The 21,093-nt window shown below is 43.3% G+C and overlaps 1 protein-coding gene across 2 annotated transcripts; it reads right to left on the bottom strand.

The window, feature by feature from the left end:
* Positions 1 to 3,961: 3,961 nt before the first annotated feature.
* On the bottom strand, positions 3,962 to 20,847 carry TIMM10 (translocase of inner mitochondrial membrane 10). Of its 2 annotated transcripts, none has more exons than XM_075347336.1 (3): positions 20,787 to 20,847; positions 18,576 to 18,687; positions 3,962 to 4,336 (listed from the first exon to the last, which is right to left on the bottom strand). In XM_075347336.1, exons 2-3 carry the CDS (start codon positions 18,644 to 18,646, stop codon positions 4,135 to 4,137), a joined length of 273 nt encoding a protein of 90 aa, XP_075203451.1. In that variant the 5' UTR covers positions 18,647 to 18,687; positions 20,787 to 20,847; the 3' UTR covers positions 3,962 to 4,134. The 2 variants fall into 2 exon arrangements, with proteins under 2 accessions (XP_075203451.1, XP_075203452.1); XM_075347337.1 differs by lacking the exon at positions 20,787 to 20,847 and adding an exon at positions 20,371 to 20,620.
* Positions 20,848 to 21,093: the final 246 nt, after the last annotated feature.

The raw sequence follows: 21,093 nt of genomic DNA, 5'->3' as shown, positions 1-21,093 counted from the left end.
ACGTATTGGCAGAGTGTGCACAGAAAACTGCCAATCAGTGATGTGGACAGGGTAATTCAGAGCTGAGCATTCAGAGAACTATTAGGCTATGTGTCCACGTTGCTTTTTACCTGCTTTTTTGCTGCTTTTTCAACTGCAGCATTTAATGCCAAAATGGATGTGTTCTGCTTTTCAAGCAAAGTCTATGGGAATTTGGGTTTCTTGTGCCCACTATGCAGTTCAAACTGCTGCCTTTTTGTGGCAGAACTTTGGACAAAAACTCAGCTTTGCAGTGCAAAACCCAAATGGCAAAAACAATTGACATGTCAATTGTTTTTGCCATTTGCGTTTTGAACTGCAAAGCAGAGTTTTTGCCCAAATTTCTGCCAGAAAAAGGCTACAGTTTGAACTGCATAGTGGGCACAAGAAACCCAAATTCCCATAGACTTTGCTTGAAAAGCAGAACACATCCATTTTGGCATTAAATGCTGCAGTTGAAAAAGCAGGTAAAAAGCAACGTGGACACATAGCCTTAGATATGCAGCAGATAAGTAAATTTATCAAAACTACAAACAAGCAGCCCTGTAAGCGATATATCTCTGGAATCAGGGTCTTTGCCCCTATATCATGCTGCTCTCAGATGTGGTAACAAAACCTGGTGATAGATTCACTTTAACCATACACCAACGAGAAAAAGGGTAACAATGTTTTGAACTTTTCAATTTCATGTTCCATATCTCAACATCCACTACAACTTCGAATGCAAGACTACCATCATTTTAGAGACAATCATTTTGGCTCTCTTATACAGAAATTTGACTTAAAACTATTTAAGATAGGATTAGTTATCCAGATTCTTCCCGTGTAATTGTTTCACTCCTAGTAGTATAAAAATATTTTTCTTTTGTATACTATGAAATACAACCTATTCTCACAATCCTATATCGCACAGTGTTTTATTATTTTGATTCTCAAGTGAAAGGTAACTGGTTTGAATCAAGGAGCAGCCATGAAGAATTCCCCAGAAAAGAGAAATAGCATCATCCACGATAACAGTCTCTTGGCCAAGAAAAATTGCCTTACTGCAACATGTGAGTGCCATGACAGTTGGAAGAATATGAAATGAAGTACATCCAGCCAGTCAAAAGCCAAGAGGTAGACGTTCAGGCAAAATATCGGAAGTCAACAAGTCGGCTCATCATAAGGTCTATCAGTTCTGGCACGACAAACAAAGCACTGGAGGTGGTGTACATGCTTCGTAATCGTGACATCACAGACGTCCATGCATGCACTGTGCGATTCACGTTACACAAGCCTGGAATGGTGGCCCAAAAAAGTTGAAGCCTCTACTTCAATATCGTCATAAAAACAGTCAGGTGAGTTTGCAAAAAAGTACGAAAAGTGGACAGTAGAAGATTGAAAACAGGTGATTTGGAGTGATGAAAGAAAATTCAATAGACTAGGCTCTGATTTGTACAAATGGTCTGGAAGAAACATGGGAAAGAAGAGCTAACGGAACCAGAAATTGAAGGAACTCAAGTTCAATGGAGGAAGCCTAGTGATAGGGGGTTGTTTCACAGCCAAAGACGTTGGATTCTTAACCAGGATCGATGGTGGGCTCAATGCTACTCTATATATGAGTGTCCTCACAAGAATAGTTACTTCATACACTCGAGTACTATGAGTAAGAAAAGGACAACAGTGTTCCTGCAGTCAATGCCCCAAGATTGGATAAGAAATGTGACAATGAGGTAAAAGTGCTGGATTGGCCTCCAAAGTCCCTAGACCTAATCGAACAATTGTGGGTAAAGTTAGGGAAAACGCTGTATACATACCCAAGTATGTACAAAAATTTGGAACGTGTAAAAGACCTGGGATCGGATTTTGGTTGAGACATGCTTGAAACTAATCAAGAGAGCATTCCCAGAAGGAATCAGGCAGTGTTGAAAGCCAAAAGGTGTTTTTAGGAGAAAACCAGTAACAATGCAGTGACATGAGAAGAATCTGCATAACTAAACATTTGCTATATAGTTGCAAGTCAGATTCATGTACGAGATGGCCAAGATGATTGTCTATAACATGAGGGTAGTCTCATGCTCAAAGCTGTAGTAGATGGTGAGATATGGAGTCTAAAAGTTCAAAATATTGTTACCCTTTTGCATGTCAGTGTATATCAACGCCAGAAGGTTAGGGCGCTTTCACACTTGCGTTGTGCGGCATCCGTCACAATGCGTTGTGTGACGCATGTGATGGATGCCTTGCAAATAGTGTGATAATAAAGGCAACGGATTCTGTGAAATTACGCGTTGCGTTAAGTTTTCTAGCCGCGAGAGAGAGCCCTCATCACCGCACACCCAGGCACTACAGCCCCCATCATCACCGCACACCCGCCGTCACTTCTGCACCCATCATCACCGCACACACCCCGGCACTACTGCACCCATCATCACCGCACACACCCCGGGCACCACTGCACTCATCATCACCACACACACCCCGGCACTAATGCACCCAACACCGCACACACGCAGACACTACCACCCCCATCATCACTGCAGACACCCCGGCACTACTGCACCCATCATCACCGTACACACCCCAGCACTACTGCACCCATCATCACCACACACACAGGCATTACCTCAGCGATGTCCCCATTGACAGCGCGACTCCCTTCAGTTTCTGCGTGGAGCTCACAGGAGCAGCAGTGTTCTACTGCTGCTCCTGTCAGCTTCATGTAGCAGAGATTGATGCGTCGCGGGACCTCGTGGATTACGCCGGCCCTGGAGGGGTATTTGGGGGATTTTAATAAAGTGGTAAAAGAGGTTGTTTTTTGTCTTATTTCACATAAAGTATTTTTTTTAGGTGTGTGTGTTTATTTACTTTCACTTACAGGTTATTCATGGAATGGGTTTCATACGCCTGCCATGATTAACCTAGGACTTAGTGGCAGCTATGGGATGCCATTAACTCCTTATTACCCTGATTACCACCGCACCAGGGCAATTCGGGATGAGCCGGGTAGAGTCCCGGGACTGTCACATCTAATGGATGCGGCAATTCCAGGTGGCTGCTGGCTGATACTTTTAGGCTAGGGGGCTGTGATTGGTTGCAGTGAGACAGCTGTCACTCAGCGTGGGGGCATGTCTGACTGAAACCAATCATAGGCACTGGTGGGCAAGGGAAGCAGGGAATATGAGATGGAATAATGAGCGGCCGGCAATTTCAAAAGCAGGAGAAGCCGCCAGAGCAGTGTGACAGCCGTGCAGCGCCGGGTCGGTGATCGGTGAGTATGAGAGAGGGGAGAGAGAGACCAGGAGTGATTTTAAACGATTTAGATCGTTCTGCTGGACATGTTGAGCATGCGGACTTTGTCTATGGGGGCGGATTCCGCCACAATGCACTATCATTAGACACCTTGGCAGATTCTAACGGAATCCATCAAGGTGCGTTATTTTAACAACCCAAAAATCGCTACATGCATCGTTCTCTCCGCCCGACGCTGCGTCAAAATAACGACTCAGCGTCGTACGGCGAATGCAACGCAGACACTTGCGTTATGGTGTGTCGTCAATACAAGTCTATGGAGAATAGCGCAGTGCGTTAACAGACTGCGCTATTCTCCATAGAGGGAGATCGCGCTGAACACAAGTGTGAAAGTGCCCTTATTTTGCTGTTTGTGGCCTTACGACCAAGTTCACACCTGCAACTTGTGAATGTGACACTGGATGCAGTCCACTGGAGTAATTGAAATAATCACTCATCTCCTAAATGGACAAAACAAGTGCAAGCTGCAAATTAATTCAAAACAAACCTAAGTCAACGTGGAATTTGCTCATTTGAATCAGCCTATTCACTTATAGTGGACTGTGCGCTGCCTGTTCTGCACACGGGCAGCACAGACCAAAATTACCTTGCCTGAATTGTCCCATAAGAGTGGCTTTGAGATCCACTTATCCATTTGTTGGAACTGTCTCATACATTGTTTTAACACGAGAAACTTTTATTATCAATTTATGTACATGAAAACACCACGTGGTTAAAAATTAAATACACTGCATTATGTGTACAACTAAAAATAGACAGATACATAAAGCCTTCTACTTGAGCAATATAGAAATCAAACACTGCAGATTTGTGACCCATGTCCAGTTGCTATGCAGGTCCCACGCCCTGCTGCATTTTGCGCATTAATTCCTCATCTTGCATAGAAAGCTCAGTGAGTTTCTTGCCCATTCGTTCATGGATATCAAGATATTTCGAGACACAGCGGTCAAGGCACACACTCTCGCCCTTTGACAGCTCTGGCTCCTTGTAGTGAGGGGGAACACACTTTTTGTGACAAGCACCAGTCATTCTGGAAGAAAAGAAAAATCACCATGAATGAAAAAACAACAAAAACATAAATTAGCATTTTTATGACCTTTTACTAAACAAATGGTGTTTGAGCAAAGACATTATTACAGCGTGGAAACAACAGACAACAAATGGTCCACATATAAGGGTTAACATGAATCAATCCATTAGGCCGGTTTCACACATCCGGCTTTTTGCCGTTTTGCCGGATCCGGTGCTCTCCCGTACAGTTAATATAGTACAATGACAGAGCAACAAGCGCCGGTCACATGCTGTCATGTGACCGGCGCATGTGACCCGGAAGTTACAGCGCTGTCATTGTACTGTATTATCTGTACGGGAGAGCACCGGATCCGGTAAAACGGCAAAAAGCTGGATGTGTGAAACTGGCCTTAGCCAACTTGTGCCCTCCGTTCTGCTAATGATCTAAGACCCACATCTTCTTTAATCCAAACATCTCACTCTTGTCTCCAAGACTTTTCATGAGCTGCGCCAATTCTTTGGAATGCACTACCAAAGACAATTCACAATACCCAGTTTTAAGCGTGCCCTAAAAACTCAGTACCTGTACACATACAGGCTGGTGACCAGTTCATGTAGCATTATTTGAATATCCTATTTATTATACGGATGGCTGAACCATATAATACAAGCACTTTTTACCATTCATCTTTGTGCCTCCCCTATTTTCTCAGACTGTAAGCATGTGTTCAGGGCCCTCACTCCTCTTGGTATTTATTGTGTTACTCTGGAATGTCTAATATTGCTTGTATGTGTCCCCTTTAAATTGTAATGTGTTGCGGAATATGTTGTCGCTATATGAAAATTTATTTTTATCAATCACCAGCTTTTTGCTATGGAATTTGAGAGCAGTATAACCCCACCCACACCCCCATTGGCAACGTCATGTGTATACTGTACATTTACAGAAAGCTGTTAATCAGTGGTAAGCGTGGGGTTACACAAATTGGTGGTTGCATGCCAGGCAGTACAACTTAGTCCTGCAGTTACACTCCGTGACTCAACAAAATATAATCGAAACGACAGAAAACTGCTGAGGAAGTGACATTCCTGAGAATCAGGCTTTCAGCCCCTACATTATACAGCTCTCAGATTACACAGCAACAACCTGCTGACAGATTCCCTTTAACCCCTTCACAACCTTGGACGGATCTATCCGTCATGGAGCGTGTCCCGTTAAGCCCCGCCCCCTGTGCGGGCAGGCGGCGGTCGGCACACATAGCTGTTTTCAACAGCTGACATGTGTGCCTGAATGTTGTGAGTGGAATCGCTTCCACTCGCAACATTTAACCCCTTAAATCTCGCTGCCAAAGTCTGGCAGCGAGATCTATATGCGCGCGGCCATTATTTTTACTTACCGCCGCCCCCACCGGAAGTCACGTGCGTGATCACGTGACTTTCGGTGGTTGCCATGGTAGCACAGGGTCATGTGATGACGCCTGCTGCTATGACGTTTCACTTTCGTTTTCACTCGGCACGGAGCTGAATGAAACAGGAAGTGATCATATCTGCTGTTTACAGCGGTATAGCTGTGATCAGCAGATAGGGCAGAGCGATCGGATTGCTGATCGCTATAGCCCCCTAGGGGGACTAGTAAAATAAAAAAAAAAAAGTTTAAAAAAAAAAAAACCTAAAAGTTCAAATCACCCCCCTTTCACCCCATTGAAAATTAAAGGGTTAAAAATAAATAAATATACACATATTTGGTATCGCCGCGTTCAGAAATGCCCGATCAAAATATAAAATCAATTAATCTGATTGGTAAACGGCGTAATGGCAAAAAAATTCCAAACGCCAAAATTACGTTTTTTGGTCGCCGCATGTTTTACACAAAATGCAATAACAGGCGATCAAAATGTAGCATCTGCGCAAAAATGGTACCATTAAAAATGTCAGCTCGAGACGCAAAAAATAAGCCGTCACTGAACCATATATCCGAAAAATGAGCACGCTACGTGTTTCGGAAAATGGCGCAAAACGTGCGCCACTTTTATTGGACAAACTTGTGAATTTTTTTTAACCCCTTAGATACAAGTAAACCTATACAGGTTTGGTGTCTACAATCTCGCACCGACCTCAGGCATGACACCCACACATCAGTTTTACCATATAGTGAAGACTGTGAATAAAACATCCCAAAAACTATTGTGTGATCACACTTTTTGCAGTTTTTCCACACTTGGAATTTTTTTGTTTTCCAGTACACTATATGGTAAAACTTATGGTTTCATTTAAAAGTACAACTCGTCTTGCAAAAAACAAGCCCTCATATGGCAAGATTGACAAAAAAATAAAAAAAAGTTACGGCTCTCGGAAGAAAAGGAGCAAAAAACAAAAACGCAAAAACGTAAAGTGCCCAGGGGCTGAAAGGGTTAAAAATGGAACAATGGTTTAGGATGCCCGTCAATTCTCCTAATCAACTTTTCTAGTCAGTAACATTAAGTAGTTGTCCACTACCAGGACAGCTCCTGTTTAAGGCTGGGGTCACACTAGCGTATAGCATCCGATGCCAATGATCCTAGGCTCCTCCTCTGCTGCGAGTGTGAGCCGAGTGTCATTATACTGTCATCAGATCCTGCGATTGGATCACAGCTGCAGAGGAGCGAGAGGGAATAATCTTTCCATCTCCTATATTGTCAGATGACGCGCATATCGCACTGCTCTTGAATGTCATCCGAGATGCCCGCTAACATCACTGGAATATCACTAATGTTGGGGATAAGTATCTGTTAAGTTTATTTGACCTACGAGAGATCTACATTTAGGCCTAAGACACACGACAAGTAAAATCAGACGAGTGGAATGCGATGAAAAAAGAAAAAAAAAAAGCCTCAGAAAGGGTTAAAAAAAAGGAAATAAATATTCACCTGACAGAATCCATGACACTTCTGGTAAACCAACTATTCCCTGTTAGCGTCTTGTCATAGAAAACTAGGAGCAACATGTCCTTTGATTAAATGAGCAGTCATTGCCTGTGGGTCAAGAGAGACCTGAAAGTAGAGAGCAGAGCAGAGCACTCAGAAGGTATTGTATGGTCTCATTCTGATGCAGGTTAGTTTTTTCATGTAGTTCATATATGTGAAAAAAAAAAACCCCACCTGATTTTCGTCAGTGTTTTGGAACGGATTTTAAAGGGAACCTGTCAGCAGAAAACCTAAACCTAAAAGTTTCCCCTTCTGCAGCTCCTGGGCTGCATTCTAGCAATGTTCCTGTTGTTATTGTGCCCCCTTTGAGACCAACATAAATACTTTATAACGTGGTACCTTTTCCTATGCAAATCTTGTTAATCGTACACGGGGCGGGCTGTCTGGTGTCCGTTATCCTGCCTCCTGCTGCTTTACACCGTCCCCTATCGCTGCATTTCATACCTCAGGACGCTGCCCAGTGCGCCCAAGGTCTCGCGCATGCACCGTGCCACTCTAGCGGTACTGCTGGCCAGACGACCCCACATCACCTCTTTCCCATCTTGGTAAGAGGTGATGTGGATTCATCCGGCCAGCGCTTGTGCACAACAGTGAAGGCAGAGGGGAAAGCGCGGGCACGAGATTATGGGCGGGTACTTGCTGATGCAATCACAGCGCCACCCATAATCTCACGCCTGCGCAACACGTCACCAGCAGTTACACTGTGCACAGTGCAGTACCGCTAGAGTGGCACAGCGCATGCGCGAGACCTGGGTCACACTGGGCAGCGTCCTGAGGTATGAAATTGAGCGATGGGGGACGGCATAAAGCAGCAGGAGGCAGGATAACTGTCACCAAACAGCCCGCCCCCGTGTACGAGAAACAAGATTTGCATAGGAAAAGGTACCACTTTCTAAAGTATTTATGTTGGTCTCAAAGGGGGCACAATAACAACAGGAACATTGCTAGAATGCAACCCAGGAGCTGCAGAGGGGGAATCCTTTAGGTTTAGTGCAAAATTTCTGCTGACAGGTTCCCTTTAATCAGCGTCACTTTTTTCCATCAGGGATTCGAAAAAAAAAAAAATAAATAAATGATTGCAAAGTTTTTCCTACCCACTGTAATGTTGAGAATGGGTACACGGATGGACATTGCTGGGTGTATTAATTAGTATGTCTGTTTTTCTCTCTTCTCCTGCTGGCCTCGCTGTCTACTGTCTCTACAGACATACTGATCCAGCATTTCCCACTGACAGCCAGCATTACAATCCTAGGCTGCGTTCACACGTCCAGTAATCATCTGTTACAACGGATGCAGCAGCAATCCGGTAGAAGAAAAGTTTCTGCAAACAACTTCTTTTGTCGGTTTTGAAAAAAACCTTAATTTTTTGCAGGATCCGTTGTTTTTTAACATAGGAGCCTAAAGAAACCGGATCGGTTAACTGATTGCTATTTAGCCAACTGTTTTTCTTGCATTTGTAAAGGATCTGGTTATAGCTTACTGTATCAGTATCAAATGGAAGAAATAGCAATCAGTTAACAGATCCGTTCTCCTTAGACTTTTATATTAAATGGATCCTGCAAAAAACAATTTTTTAAAAACTTTTTTGCCAACTGATCTCTGCTAGATCCGTTCTAACAGATGATTACAGGACATGTGACCTTAGCCTAACAAATGGATAATAATTCTGGCACACTAAAAAACGAGCATGAAGAAATTTTGCTTGATTGTGGAATCAGTTTTATTAGTGCAAAAACAAGATCAATTCATCCGACGTTTCGACCGTTTTGGTCTTTATCAAGGATAGAATTATCTATATCGTAATGGGAGGATATGAATTCAATAGAGACTGGTCATCACCATTAGGTATGAGTGATCAGAAGGTTCCGATCCTATGTCTTTTGTGTTGGCCTGTGGTAACGAACAAAACAAAACTGGAGGCAATCTGTGATTATAGTTGTTTCTGGAATAGTACCAAATGATGGTAGTGGAAAATGAAATTCTCTCACTGAATGGTTCTCAGTTACCTCCAAGGTATGTATATGCTCCAAGACAAGCAAAAACTGAAGGTGGCATCTTTAAAGTAACCAAGGCGTGAGCCATAAAGAGCTGTTGTCATAAGCAGGGGGATACCTATGTCCCTGGTGAGATAAACAGGGCAAAGCAGGCAAACTATCAGGCAGTGGGGTGCAGGATTCTTGTGGTGGTGGTATAGGGTATAGGCCCCTGGTTAAGTGACCTTAGCCTGACCTGCTTTTGGCTAAGGTCAGAGTCATATTATTGTATGAGTCGCACAAGTGTAATGAGAGAAAATACAGTATTGCACTTCGGCCCAATCATATGTAATGCTGCAGCTCAATTCTGCAATGTTTTCCTCCGCCCTAATCGGACTGAGGAAAAAAAAAAACAAACAAAAAAAATACGGCAGCATGCTGATTGTCAGGGAGTGTCATCACTCACACTCATGGAAGGCTATAGGTGCGTGTGAAATATCAGACTACACTGATGTCATCCGAGCGCAGTGCGACATACCCACAGGCTGACAATGGAGGAGATGGAAAGATTATTCCCTCCCGCTCCTCTGCAATTGCAAGATCGGATCACAATATAATGACACTCAGATCACACTCACAGCTGAGCCCGAGCCAAGTGTCATTAGCATAGCGCATCCGATGCCATACGCAAGTGTGACGCCAGCCTAAACCTGAGTGCAGGACGTTAGAGGGTCAAACAGTCTGTGCCTGATTAAGGCCAGGTGAGAGAGCAGCAGACACAAAGGATACAATTTGTTTCTTTTGTATGACTTGGTTGTTTTCTTGATCTGTACAAAGATTGGAAGCTCCTTTTCTACTTCAGGAGATACACTGATTTATTATTTATGTTTAAAATGTTGGTTTTCTTGGCATTTGAATTAAGTGTATATATCTATAACCCCTTCATAACTGTGAAAGTATAAATATACATCCAAGGTCGTGTGTCCCCCCCCCCCCCACGGGTACTGCAAGTGCCCAAGGTAACCCCCGCACATGTCAGCATGGGTGGCTAACAGGCGCGGGTGGATTGCCTGCTTACCACTTAGATCGCTGTGATCACAGCGCCATGGTGTTGCTATTGTAGCGTGGGGGTCAGCTGATGTCCCCTGTGCTACCATTACGTATTTCCTGTGAGAACCGACAGCGCGCCAACAGCTGCAGTAATAAAATGGTATAGTGATAAAGTCCCCAGGAACCAGTAAAAATCAATACAAAAAAAAGTTAAAAAGAATTGGAAAAAAAAAAAACCCTAGAAGTTCATATCACCCCCTTTCACCCCATAAAAAAAAAAACATTTTTGGTATTCAGAAATGCCCTATCAAAATATGAAATCAATTAATCTGATCAGTACCTGGCATAAAGAGAAAAAAAAATACCAAATGCCAAGATTACATTTTTTGGTCGCCGCTACATTGCATTAAAATGCAATAACGGGTGATCAAAACGTCTTATCTACACAAAGATGGTGTAATTAAAAAAAAATCAGCTCAAGACACAAAAAATAAGCAGTCACTGATCTCGAAAAATGGCGACAAAAGCGCAATTCTTTTTTTTGGACAAACGTTTCAATTTTTTTCAGTAGTAACAAGAAGGATTTGCGGGGCACTACTTTCACTGAGGACTGTCCACATCAAACAATCAGCGGCTAGTTGTGAAAAGCACACGCGGTGCTATTGATCTCTGCTGCGACCAGAGGAGACTTCCAGGTCGGACGATACTGAATACAGCTGCGGGGTGCTTGTTCCAAAAGCATCAGAGCATGAAACATTAAGCAAGGGAAGAAAAAAGGAACGGCACTCACCGGTAATTGCTGTGAAGTGTTCAGGTTTATTTCATGGTCAGAGGATACATGCTTCGGCGTTACAGGGAGGGAATGAGGATGGTTAGCACAAAAAGACTACGGCCGTTTCGCCCCTGTAGGTGGGGCTTCAACGGGTCTTACAGATTAGTGACCTCACTATGCAGGTTTATAAAAAAGCAGCAAGCTCCAATCATGTGTGCAGGTGAGTTAAAAAACATTAAAAACAAGAAAGCCCAAAATGGGCTAATATCACTAAATGAATCGCAATGACGGACACACTGTTTTAATTTCATATGATGATGTAATAAATTGTACTTTTTCAACCCAAAAATACGACTAAGTCGTTTTTTTCATTAAAGCCTAGCGGGCCCATAGCATTGTATTTAATAATGTACTCAGCTTCCTTTTGTAAAAGGACCTTATGAGTATCACCACCTCTAGGTGACGGTTCAACCAATTCTAATCCAGCAAACGTTAATACGTTGCAATTTGCTTCATGAAAATTTTTCACATGTTGGATCATCTTGGTTGCACCAACTCCTGTGGATATGGAATTCCTATGTTCACGGAACCGCACAAAGAGTGGTCTAATCGTCTTCCCTATGTAGTATGATCCACAAGGGCAGAAGACGATATAAATTACCATTTTTGTTCTACAAGTAATCAGATGTTTGGTCCTGTGCCAGGCATTGCCCACTTTTAGAGATTTACCAGTAAGATGGTACTGACAGAATGAACAATTACCACATTTATGGTTACCCAGAGGACCAAGGTTATGCAGCCAAGTTGAGGTTGGTGTGTAGCATTTTTTTACTAGTATGTCTCCGATGTTTTTAGACCGTCTGTATGTAATTAGTGGTCTATTATTAGCTGTATCTGCTAAATCTCTGTCTTTTTCTATTAGGTGCCAGTTTTTATTTATTATAGTCCTAATGATATTGTCCATTGGACTATACTTAAAATTAAAAATCAAACGTTTTTGTGGATTATTTTGCTGATCTGAACTGGAACCTGTTTTTCTGGCCAATTTTTTATTTTTTATTTTGCTACTTTTTTTATTAGCTCGTTCCTGCGCTGCAAATACCTCGGCTCTTTGGTACCCGCGTTCTAAAAATCTTTTCTGAAGATCCTGAATTTGTTCGTTTAATTTCTCAATATCATTTGTAATCCTGTAAACCCGCAGAAACTGGCTGTATGGGATGGATTTGAGGACATGTCTTGGGTGGGCACTTTTATGATGTAATAAATTATTCACTGCTATGGGTTTCCTAAAGATCTCACGTGTGATCTGCCCATCTTTTATCACTAATTTAACGTCTAGGAATTCTATCTCATTTTCTCCATATTGATGAGTGAATAACATGTTAAATTTATTTGTTAAATTTAAATGTTGAACGAAAGCTTTTACCTCTGCCTCATCTCCATCCCACACAATCAGGACATCATCCACAAAACGTAAATACAGTTTTATATGTCTGATAAAAGGATTATTCAGACCATATACTAGATCTTCTTCCACTGTGGCTAGATATAAATTTGCAAATGTGCAAGCCACCGGTGTCCCCATCGCCACCCCACTATGTTGTAAGAACCAATCATTACCGAATTTAAAAGCATTGTGTGTAAGGACAAAAAACAATGCTTCTTCAATGAAATTAATTTGTTCTGGGGCTTCACCTATTTTTCTATCTACAATAACCTCCACTCCTTGGCGTTGTGGTATTCTTGTATATAGACTCTCGATGTCTAAAGACACCCATTTGAACGAGGGCTGCCAAACAAAATTCTCTAGATGGTATAATAGATCACTTGTATCCTTTATGAATGATGGAATACATGCCAATAGAGGATGAAGTAGCCAATCAAGGTACTTAGACAAAGGTTCAGTCAGGGAGCCAATTCCTGAGACAATTGGTCTCCCTGGGGGTGCAACAATCGATTTGTGGATTTTAGGAACTGAGTACCAATGAGGTTTGGTAGGAAAGGAGGGTAGTAATTTTTCAGCTCTGTTTTTTGTCAGGAATCCCACACTGACCTGTCTATTCAGAAACCCTCTCAATTTTTCTTTAAATTTTACTGTGGGGTCTCCTTTTTGGACTCTATAAACCTCATTGTTACTGAGTTGGGTAGATGCTTGTTTTTAATGTTTTTTAACTCACCTGCACACATGATTGGAGCTTGCTGCTTTTTTATAAACCTGCATAGTGAGGTCACTAATCTGTAAGACCCGTTGAAGCCCCACCTACAGGGGCGAAACGGCCGTAGTCTTTTTGTGCTAACCATCCTCATTCCCTCCCTGTAACGCCGAAGCATGTATCCTCTGACCATGAAATAAACCTGAACACTTCACAGCAATTACCGGTGAGTGCCGTTCCTTTTTTCTTCCCTTGCTTAATGTTTCATGCTCTGATGCTTTTGGAACAAGCACCCCGCAGCTGTATTCAGTATCGTCCGACCTGGAAGTCTCCTCTGGTCGCAGCAGAGATCAATAGCACCGCGTGTGCTTTTCACAACTAGCCGCTGATTGTTTGATGTGGACAGTCCTCAGTGAAAGTAGTGCCCCGCAAATCCTTCTTGTTACTACTGCATATGTGTGGTTTTTTTCCCCTTTGTGCGGTGAGCACACTTTGTCTTGGACTCTATTACCACAAACAGAATATTGATCAATAAGGAGAACTTCTATAAGAGGAATGGACTTAGAACTCATGGAGGAAGCTAGTTCAGCTGAACAAGGCATTTTTTCAGGGAGGGAGGATGCTAGCACATATTTTTTGGATTGCAATGAAAAAGCCGACACCGAAATAATGAGTACTAGAAATCTAGAGTACAAAATAACTAGCCTAGCAGAAAAAGAAATTTCTTTGTTCTGGTCAGCACAGTCTTTGCGATCTTACAAGGAATGCGGCCGTGTGCCAAGAGGTTTAAGAGTCATGAAGGCGATTTCCTTTTATCAGGAAGATGTTGAATTTAAAAGTTTATGGGAACAAGTCCAAATTGATAGCTCCAAAAGATTTTTGGAGTTGGTTCTACAGAAAAATGAACAGGAACATGAGAATGTTACAGCAGCATTAATGAAATTAAGATCAGAATTAGAAAGTAGGATCACAAAAGAACAATGGAAAAAGTTCCTTAATAATTTAGACAAGAAGCTAATCCCCTTCCAGACTATAGTAAAAGAACGCAAAAAAGAAAAATTCTTGAGAGATAAAACAGATTACGAGACAGGAAACATCTTCAGCTGGAATAAAAATACTGAATTACCATTTTTTAAGAAAAACAAGTTCCACAAAAAATCTTTCAGATCCAATAATAAAACTAAATATGGTAAAATGGCATGGACTACAGACTCAGATTCTAGTGGCCAAGATGAACCACCACCACAAAAAAGAAGATTAAGTGCAGACTCTGGGGCAACATCACAAATTAACCCTTTAGACGTCGGACAAGAAGGGGCCGGGGGAAGCACAGACTGCATCAACACCGGGAAAAGGAAAAAAGTAGCCTGGAGAGCTTAGACACAGCATCTGAACAAAAAATCTTTAACTTGACTGACCAAATCCTGGATGGAGATATGATTTCGGTGCTAAAAAAAGGCCTTAACTTTTGTGTTCCAGAAAGCTTTGATATTGTTGGTTTTGAAGTAGATTTGTACAAAGCCTGTCGGAAACTGCACTTGAAAAATTTTTTTTCAATTAAATCTGATGAAAAAAAGAAGAAAAAAACTTTATCTTCAACGGATTGGTCAGAAAGACAATGCAACTCAGATCCCATCGGGTTCAATTTTGGAAATATGGAAAATAACACTAATTTGACAGAGGCAACGTTGCTACTGAGCATTAATGATGAAAATATGTCCAGTACCGATGTTTCTTCATTCAGTGAGCCACATGAAGAATTTTCAATTTTTACAGGAGGAGTGAAGTCCACGTTTTTTCCACCAGTCTCACCAGGCAACAATATTGACTTATTCCAAGAAGTAGTGTTGCGTGACATACGAGCGCTGTCCTACCCCGCCTTTCCTGATAATCTATCAAGAGCAGAAAAACTTGCTTTAAAAAAACTACAGTCATGGAAGAACGTGACTATAAGAAAAGCAGACAAGGGGGGTGCGATAGTGCTTTTGGACACGCGATACTACTTAAAAGAAGCATCTAACCAACTCAGTAACAATGAGGTTTATAGAGTCCAAAAAGGAGACCCCACAGTAAAATTTAAAGAAAAATTGAGAGGGTTTCTGAATAGACAGGTCAGTGTGGGATTCCTGACAAAAAACAGAGCTGAAAAATTACTACCCTCCTTTCCTACCAAACCTCATTGGTACTCAGTTCCTAAAATCCACAAATCGATTGTTGCACCCCCAGGGAGACCAATTGTCTCAGGAATTGGCTCCCTGACTGAACCTTTGTCTATGTACCTTGATTGGCTACTTCATCCTCTATTGGCATGTATTCCATCATTCATAAAGGATACAAGTGATCTAATATACCATCTAGAGAATTTTGTTTGGCAGCCCTCATTCAAATGGGTGTCTTTAGACATCGAGAGTCTATATACAAGAATACCACAACGCCAAGGAGTGGAGGTTATTGTAGATAGAAAAATAGGTGAAGCCCCAGAACAAATTAATTTCATTGAAGAAGCATTGTTTTTTGTCCTTACACACAATGCTTTTAAATTCGGTAATGATTGATTCTTACAACATAGTGGGGTGGCGATGGGGACACCGGTGGCTTGCACATTTGCAAATTTATATCTAGCCACAGTGGAAGAAGATCTAGTATATGGTCTGAATAATCCTTTTATCAGACATATAAAACTGTATTTACGTTTTGTGGATGATGTCCTGATTGTGTGGGATGGAGATGAGGCAGAGGTAAAAGCTTTCGTTCAACATTTAAATTTAACAAATAAATTTAACATGTTATTCACTCATCAATATAGAGAAAATGAGATAGAATTCCTAGACGTTAAATTAGTGATAAAAGATGGGCAGATCACACGTGAGATCTTTAGGAAACCCATAGCAGTGAATAATTTATTACATCATAAAAGTGCCCACCCAAGACATGTCCTCAAATCCATCCCATACAGCCAGTTTCTGCGGGTTTACAGGATTACAAATGATATTGAGAAATTAAACGAACAAATTCAGGATCTTCAGAAAAGATTTTTAGAACGCGGGTACCAAAGAGCCGAGGTATTTGCAGCGCAGGAACGAGCTAATAAAAAAGTAGCAAAATAAAAAATAAAAAATTGGCCAGAAAAACAGGTTCCAGTTCAGATCAGCAAAATAATCCACAAAAACGTTTGATTTTTAATTTTAAGTATAGTCCAATGGACAATATCATTAGGACTATAATAAATAAAAACTGGCACCTAATAGAAAAAGACAGAGATTTAGCAGATACAGCTAAAAATAGACCACTAATTACATACAGACGGTCTAAAAACATCGGAGACATACTAGTAAAAAAATGCTACACACCAACCTCAACTTGGCTGCATAACCTTGGTCCTCTGGGTAACCATAAATGTGGTAATTGTTCATTCTGTCAGTACCATCTTACTGGTAAATCTCTAAAAGTGGGCAATGCCTGGCACAGGACCAAACATCTGATTACTTGTAGAACCAAAATGGTAATTTATATCGTCTTCTGTCCCTGTGGATCATACTACATAGGGAAGACGATTAGACCACTCTTTGTGCGGTTCCGTGAACATAGGAATTCCATAACCACAGGAGTTGGTGCAACCAAGATGATCCAACATGTGAAAAATTTTCATGAAGCAAATAGCAACGTATTAACGTTTGCTGGATTAGAATTGGTTGAACCGTCACCTAGAGGTGGTGATACTCATAAGGTCCTTTTACAAAAGGAAGCTGAGTACATTATTAAATACAATGCTATGGGCCCGCTAGGCTTTAATGAAAAAAACGACTTAGTCGTATTTTTGGGTTGAAAAAGTACAATTTATTACATCATCATATGAAATTAAAACAGTGTGTCCGTCATTGCGATTCATTTAGTGATATTAGCCCATTTTGGGCTTTCTTGTTTTTAATGTTTTTTAACTCACCTGCACACATGATTGGAGCTTGCTGCTTTTTTATAAACCTGCATAGTGAGGTCACTAATCTGTAAGACCCGTTGAAGCCCCACCTACAGGGGCGAAACGGCCGTAGTCTTTTTGTGCTAACCATCCTCATTCCCTCCCTGTAACGCCGAAGCATGTATCCTCTGACCATGAAATAAACCTGAACACTTCACAGCAATTACCGGTGAGTGCCGTTCCTTTTTTCTTCCCTTGCTTAAGGTTTCAATTTTTTTTTCACCTCTTAGATAGAGGAAAAACTATACATGTATGGTATCTACAAACACGTACTGGCCTGGAAAATTATATTGCCAGGTCAGCTTTACCATGTAGTGAACATAGTAAATAAAAAGTCCGAAAACAATCGTGCAATTGTGCTTTTTTTTTGCAATGTCACCGCACTTGGAATTTTTTTCCGTTCTCCAGTGCACTATTTGGTAAAAATAATGATTTCTTTCAAAATTACAACTCGTCTCGCAATAAAAAGTCCTCATATGACAATACTGCCGGAAAAATACAAAAGGTTATAGGTCTTGGAAGAAGGGGAGGGAAAAAACGAAAATGAAAAATTGCCGGGGGGGTGTTAAGACTGTTTATGGGCAATCGTATATGGTGTATTTAAGGGCAGGTGGGGGAGATCTATAGTTCTTGTTCAGTGTATGAGCTGAATACTGGGAAGCTGCAACTTAAGGCTATGTGCGCACGTTGCGTAATTACATGCAGTTACGCTGCGCTTTGTAGTGCAGCGTAACTGCATGCGTCCTGCGTCCCCTGCAAAATCTATGAAGATTATGCAGGAGCCGTGCGCACGTGGCGTCTTAGAGCGCAGCGCTTCGGCTGCTGCCCGAAGCGTGCGTTCTAAGAAGTGACATGTCACTTCTTCCGTGCGCTGTGCCTGCAGCCCCCGCTCTGTCTATGGGAGAGGCTGCAGTCAGAGCGCATGGAATCGGCTTTTTTTTTTCACTACGGACATTTTCTGCAGCGATTTGAAGCGCACGTGTGCTCTTCCGATCGCTGCAGAAATTTCTGCAGTGACAGTACGCAACGTGCGCACATAGCCTTACTCAAATTTCCTGAGCTATTATACATTTCTATTGTTGCTAGGGATAAATATGAACTTTGATTGATTGCCTGAGTGACGACCTCCTATGATGGCAAGACTGCCCATTCCCCACAGACATGTCTCTACGTTTTTTACCAACACAAAGTCTGTAAAACAAAAAATACACAGACATACGAACAGACAATAGATATGACACGTTACCATTATAATCTATGAAAACCACGGATAGAACAGAGGAGTGGCGGATCAGTGAGGCGAGTATCATTTGTTCGGTGTATAACGGCATCCTAAGCCATGCACAAAATACAAAGCACCAACTTCCTCACCGATTATACATATCGGCCATCATTTCCACTTCAAGTTCTGCTGCCAGCTGCTGAGCTCTTAGCGGGTCCATGTTATTTCAAGGTTTGCTTTCTGTCATATGTACAAGCGCTTCTGTAGAAGGGAAACAGATGCAGATTATTGTAGAACAGTTGTGTAGTATTACATATATTTTACTAACAGCAACCATTTCCATGCACTTTGATCTCCAACATTTACCCGCCGATGTGGTATAGATAGTTATTGAATGCATTCCTAGGCACCACTGTCTGCTGACTTTGTCCTTATCCCTGGTTAGTTTTTCAGTAAACAGTGCACGTCTGATGACAACGCTTGTCAGTGACCTCCAGCTATAGTCTAATGGTAAATATCCCTGGTTCTCAGCTACTCTCTATACCCTCACACATGCACATTCCTCAAGCAATTGAAAACATGATGCTCAATTCAGGGTCTGGTTTCTGCCTGCGGAGTCTGTCGCTCCCTGCACGGAGCGATCTGCACTGTGCACAGCTAAGGCTGCTTTCACATCTCCGGTTTCTGCAATGCGGCACACTCCGGCACTTTGCAGGAAAATCGCAACCGGTTTTTTTTTCTGCCGGTTGCGATTTTCCTGCATAGACTTTTATTAGTGCCGCATTGTGCCGCATTGCCTTGCGTTCCATCCGGTTTTTGCCGCATGCGGCAGATTTAGCCGATGCGGCGGCCGGATGGAACGTTGCCTGGCACGTTTTTACGTGCGGCAAAAAAAAACGCATCGCGCCGCATTCGGCCGATGCGGCGCATTTTTCAATGCATGCCTATGGCGGCCGGATGCGGCAATAACCGCATCCGGCCGCCGCATGCGGTTTTTGCCACTGCGCATGCTCAGTAGCATGCCGCAAGCGGCAAAAACCGGACTGGCCGCAAAGGAAAAACTTATGCAAAGGATGCGGTGTTTTCACCGCATCCGTTGCATAGCTTGCACAGCCGGATTGAGCCGCAGAGCTCAAGCCGGATGTGTGAAAGCAGCCTAAGCGGTTATAGGCTCAGAACAGTAATCACAGTTGTGTGTTACCCCAGCATGCAAAAGATTAATGACGTCCCCAGCAGAGCCTGCGTCTCGCGTCCTACGTCATCAGCACCCCGGAGGCCTGCGTCTCGCGTCCTACGTCATCAGCACCCCGGAGGCCTGCGTCTCGCGTCCTACGTCATCAGCACCCCGGAGGCCTGCGTCTCGCGCCCTACGTCGCCAGCACCCCGGAGGCCTGCGTCTCGCGCCCTACGTCGCCAGCACCCCGGAGGCCTGGGTCTCGCGCCCTACGTCGCCAGCACCCCGGAGGCCTGCGTCTCGCGTCCTACGTCATCAGCACCCCGGAGGCCTGCGTCTCGCGCCCTACGTCGCCAGCACCCCGGAGGCCTGCGTCTCGCGTCCTACGTCGTCAGCACCTCGGAGGCCTGGGTCTTGCGCCCTACTTCGTCAGCACCCCGGAGGCCTGGGTCTCGCGCCCTACGTCGCCAGCACCTCGGAGGCCTGCGTCTCGCGCCCTACTTCGTCAGCACCCCGGAGGCCTGGGTCTCGCGCCCTACGTCGCCAGCACCCCGGAGGCCTGCGTCTCGCGTCCTACGTCGTCAGCACCCCGGAGGCCTGGGTCTTGCGCCCTAGGCTGCAATCTTGTGGAGGCCTGGAACTCACACCCTACGCCATCATCCTGAATGTCTCTTCAATAGAACCTCTACCTAATGCGGAGACTTCCTATTGGAACATAGGCATTTTGGAAAGGTGAATGCCAGCTACATATATACACAGGGATCATTTACCTGTATATTCGGGCTACAAACATTCACAACTACATTTATTTCAACTCTTGTCTGCCATGTTGTGAAGTACATGAAGTAGAGGAACAGATTCCTGAGTGATATGGTGCTAACACTAATTCATCATGGGGGACAGCTCCACGACGACACAATACATGTTTATCCAGTATCGAGACTTCCCATAAACCAGGTAAGTCTTCAGAAAGGCCACTGTCACAAAGGGCACCCTGGTTGTCGCAGAAAGGGCACCCTGGTTGTCGCAGAAAGGGCACCCTGGTTGTCGCAGAAAGGGCACCCTGGTTGTCGCAGAAAGGGCACAATACAACTTAACCATTAGGTGTCAGACTAGAAGAGCGCAGAGATTTAGCACAGCTCAGCCGCGCTCCGTCGGACGAGATACAGGGGACACAGACACTCACCTACAGGGCTGTGCACGCCGGAAGCACGTGTATCACTAATTAAACGAGGACTACTTCCTACAACCATAGAGGCACTATACCATAGAGTGCAGCAGTCACCGAGAAGCATAGAGTAGGGGCGCCACCTCCCGGCCGCTCTGCTATATGTCACTTACCATTAGGGGACACATACGCCGAATGTGTAAGCAAACAAGCCATAGACAGCGCCGCTCTAATATAAACAGAGCAGTGCCGAGTCCGGGATTCTCGCCCGCACAGACGGCAGCAGACAGCCCACTTCATTGAGGGGAGCTGTGCTGCAGGTAGC

This window comes from Anomaloglossus baeobatrachus, chromosome 5 (genome assembly GCF_048569485.1).
Source record: "Anomaloglossus baeobatrachus isolate aAnoBae1 chromosome 5, aAnoBae1.hap1, whole genome shotgun sequence".
Classification (NCBI taxonomy): Eukaryota; Metazoa; Chordata; class Amphibia; order Anura; family Aromobatidae; genus Anomaloglossus; species Anomaloglossus baeobatrachus.
This window is presented reverse-complemented; position numbering and strand designations above follow the sequence as displayed.

Excerpts from the sequence above, each read along its gene's own strand:
- TIMM10 (XM_075347336.1), bottom strand. The coding sequence starts at position 18,646 with ATGGACCCGCTAAGAGCTCAGCAGCTGGCAGCAGAACTTGAAGTGGAA. Across the intron at positions 4,337-18,575 it reads ATGGCCGATATGTATAATCG|AATGACTGGTGCTTGTCACA; the intron begins GTGAGGAAGTTG and ends CTTTTCTTCCAG.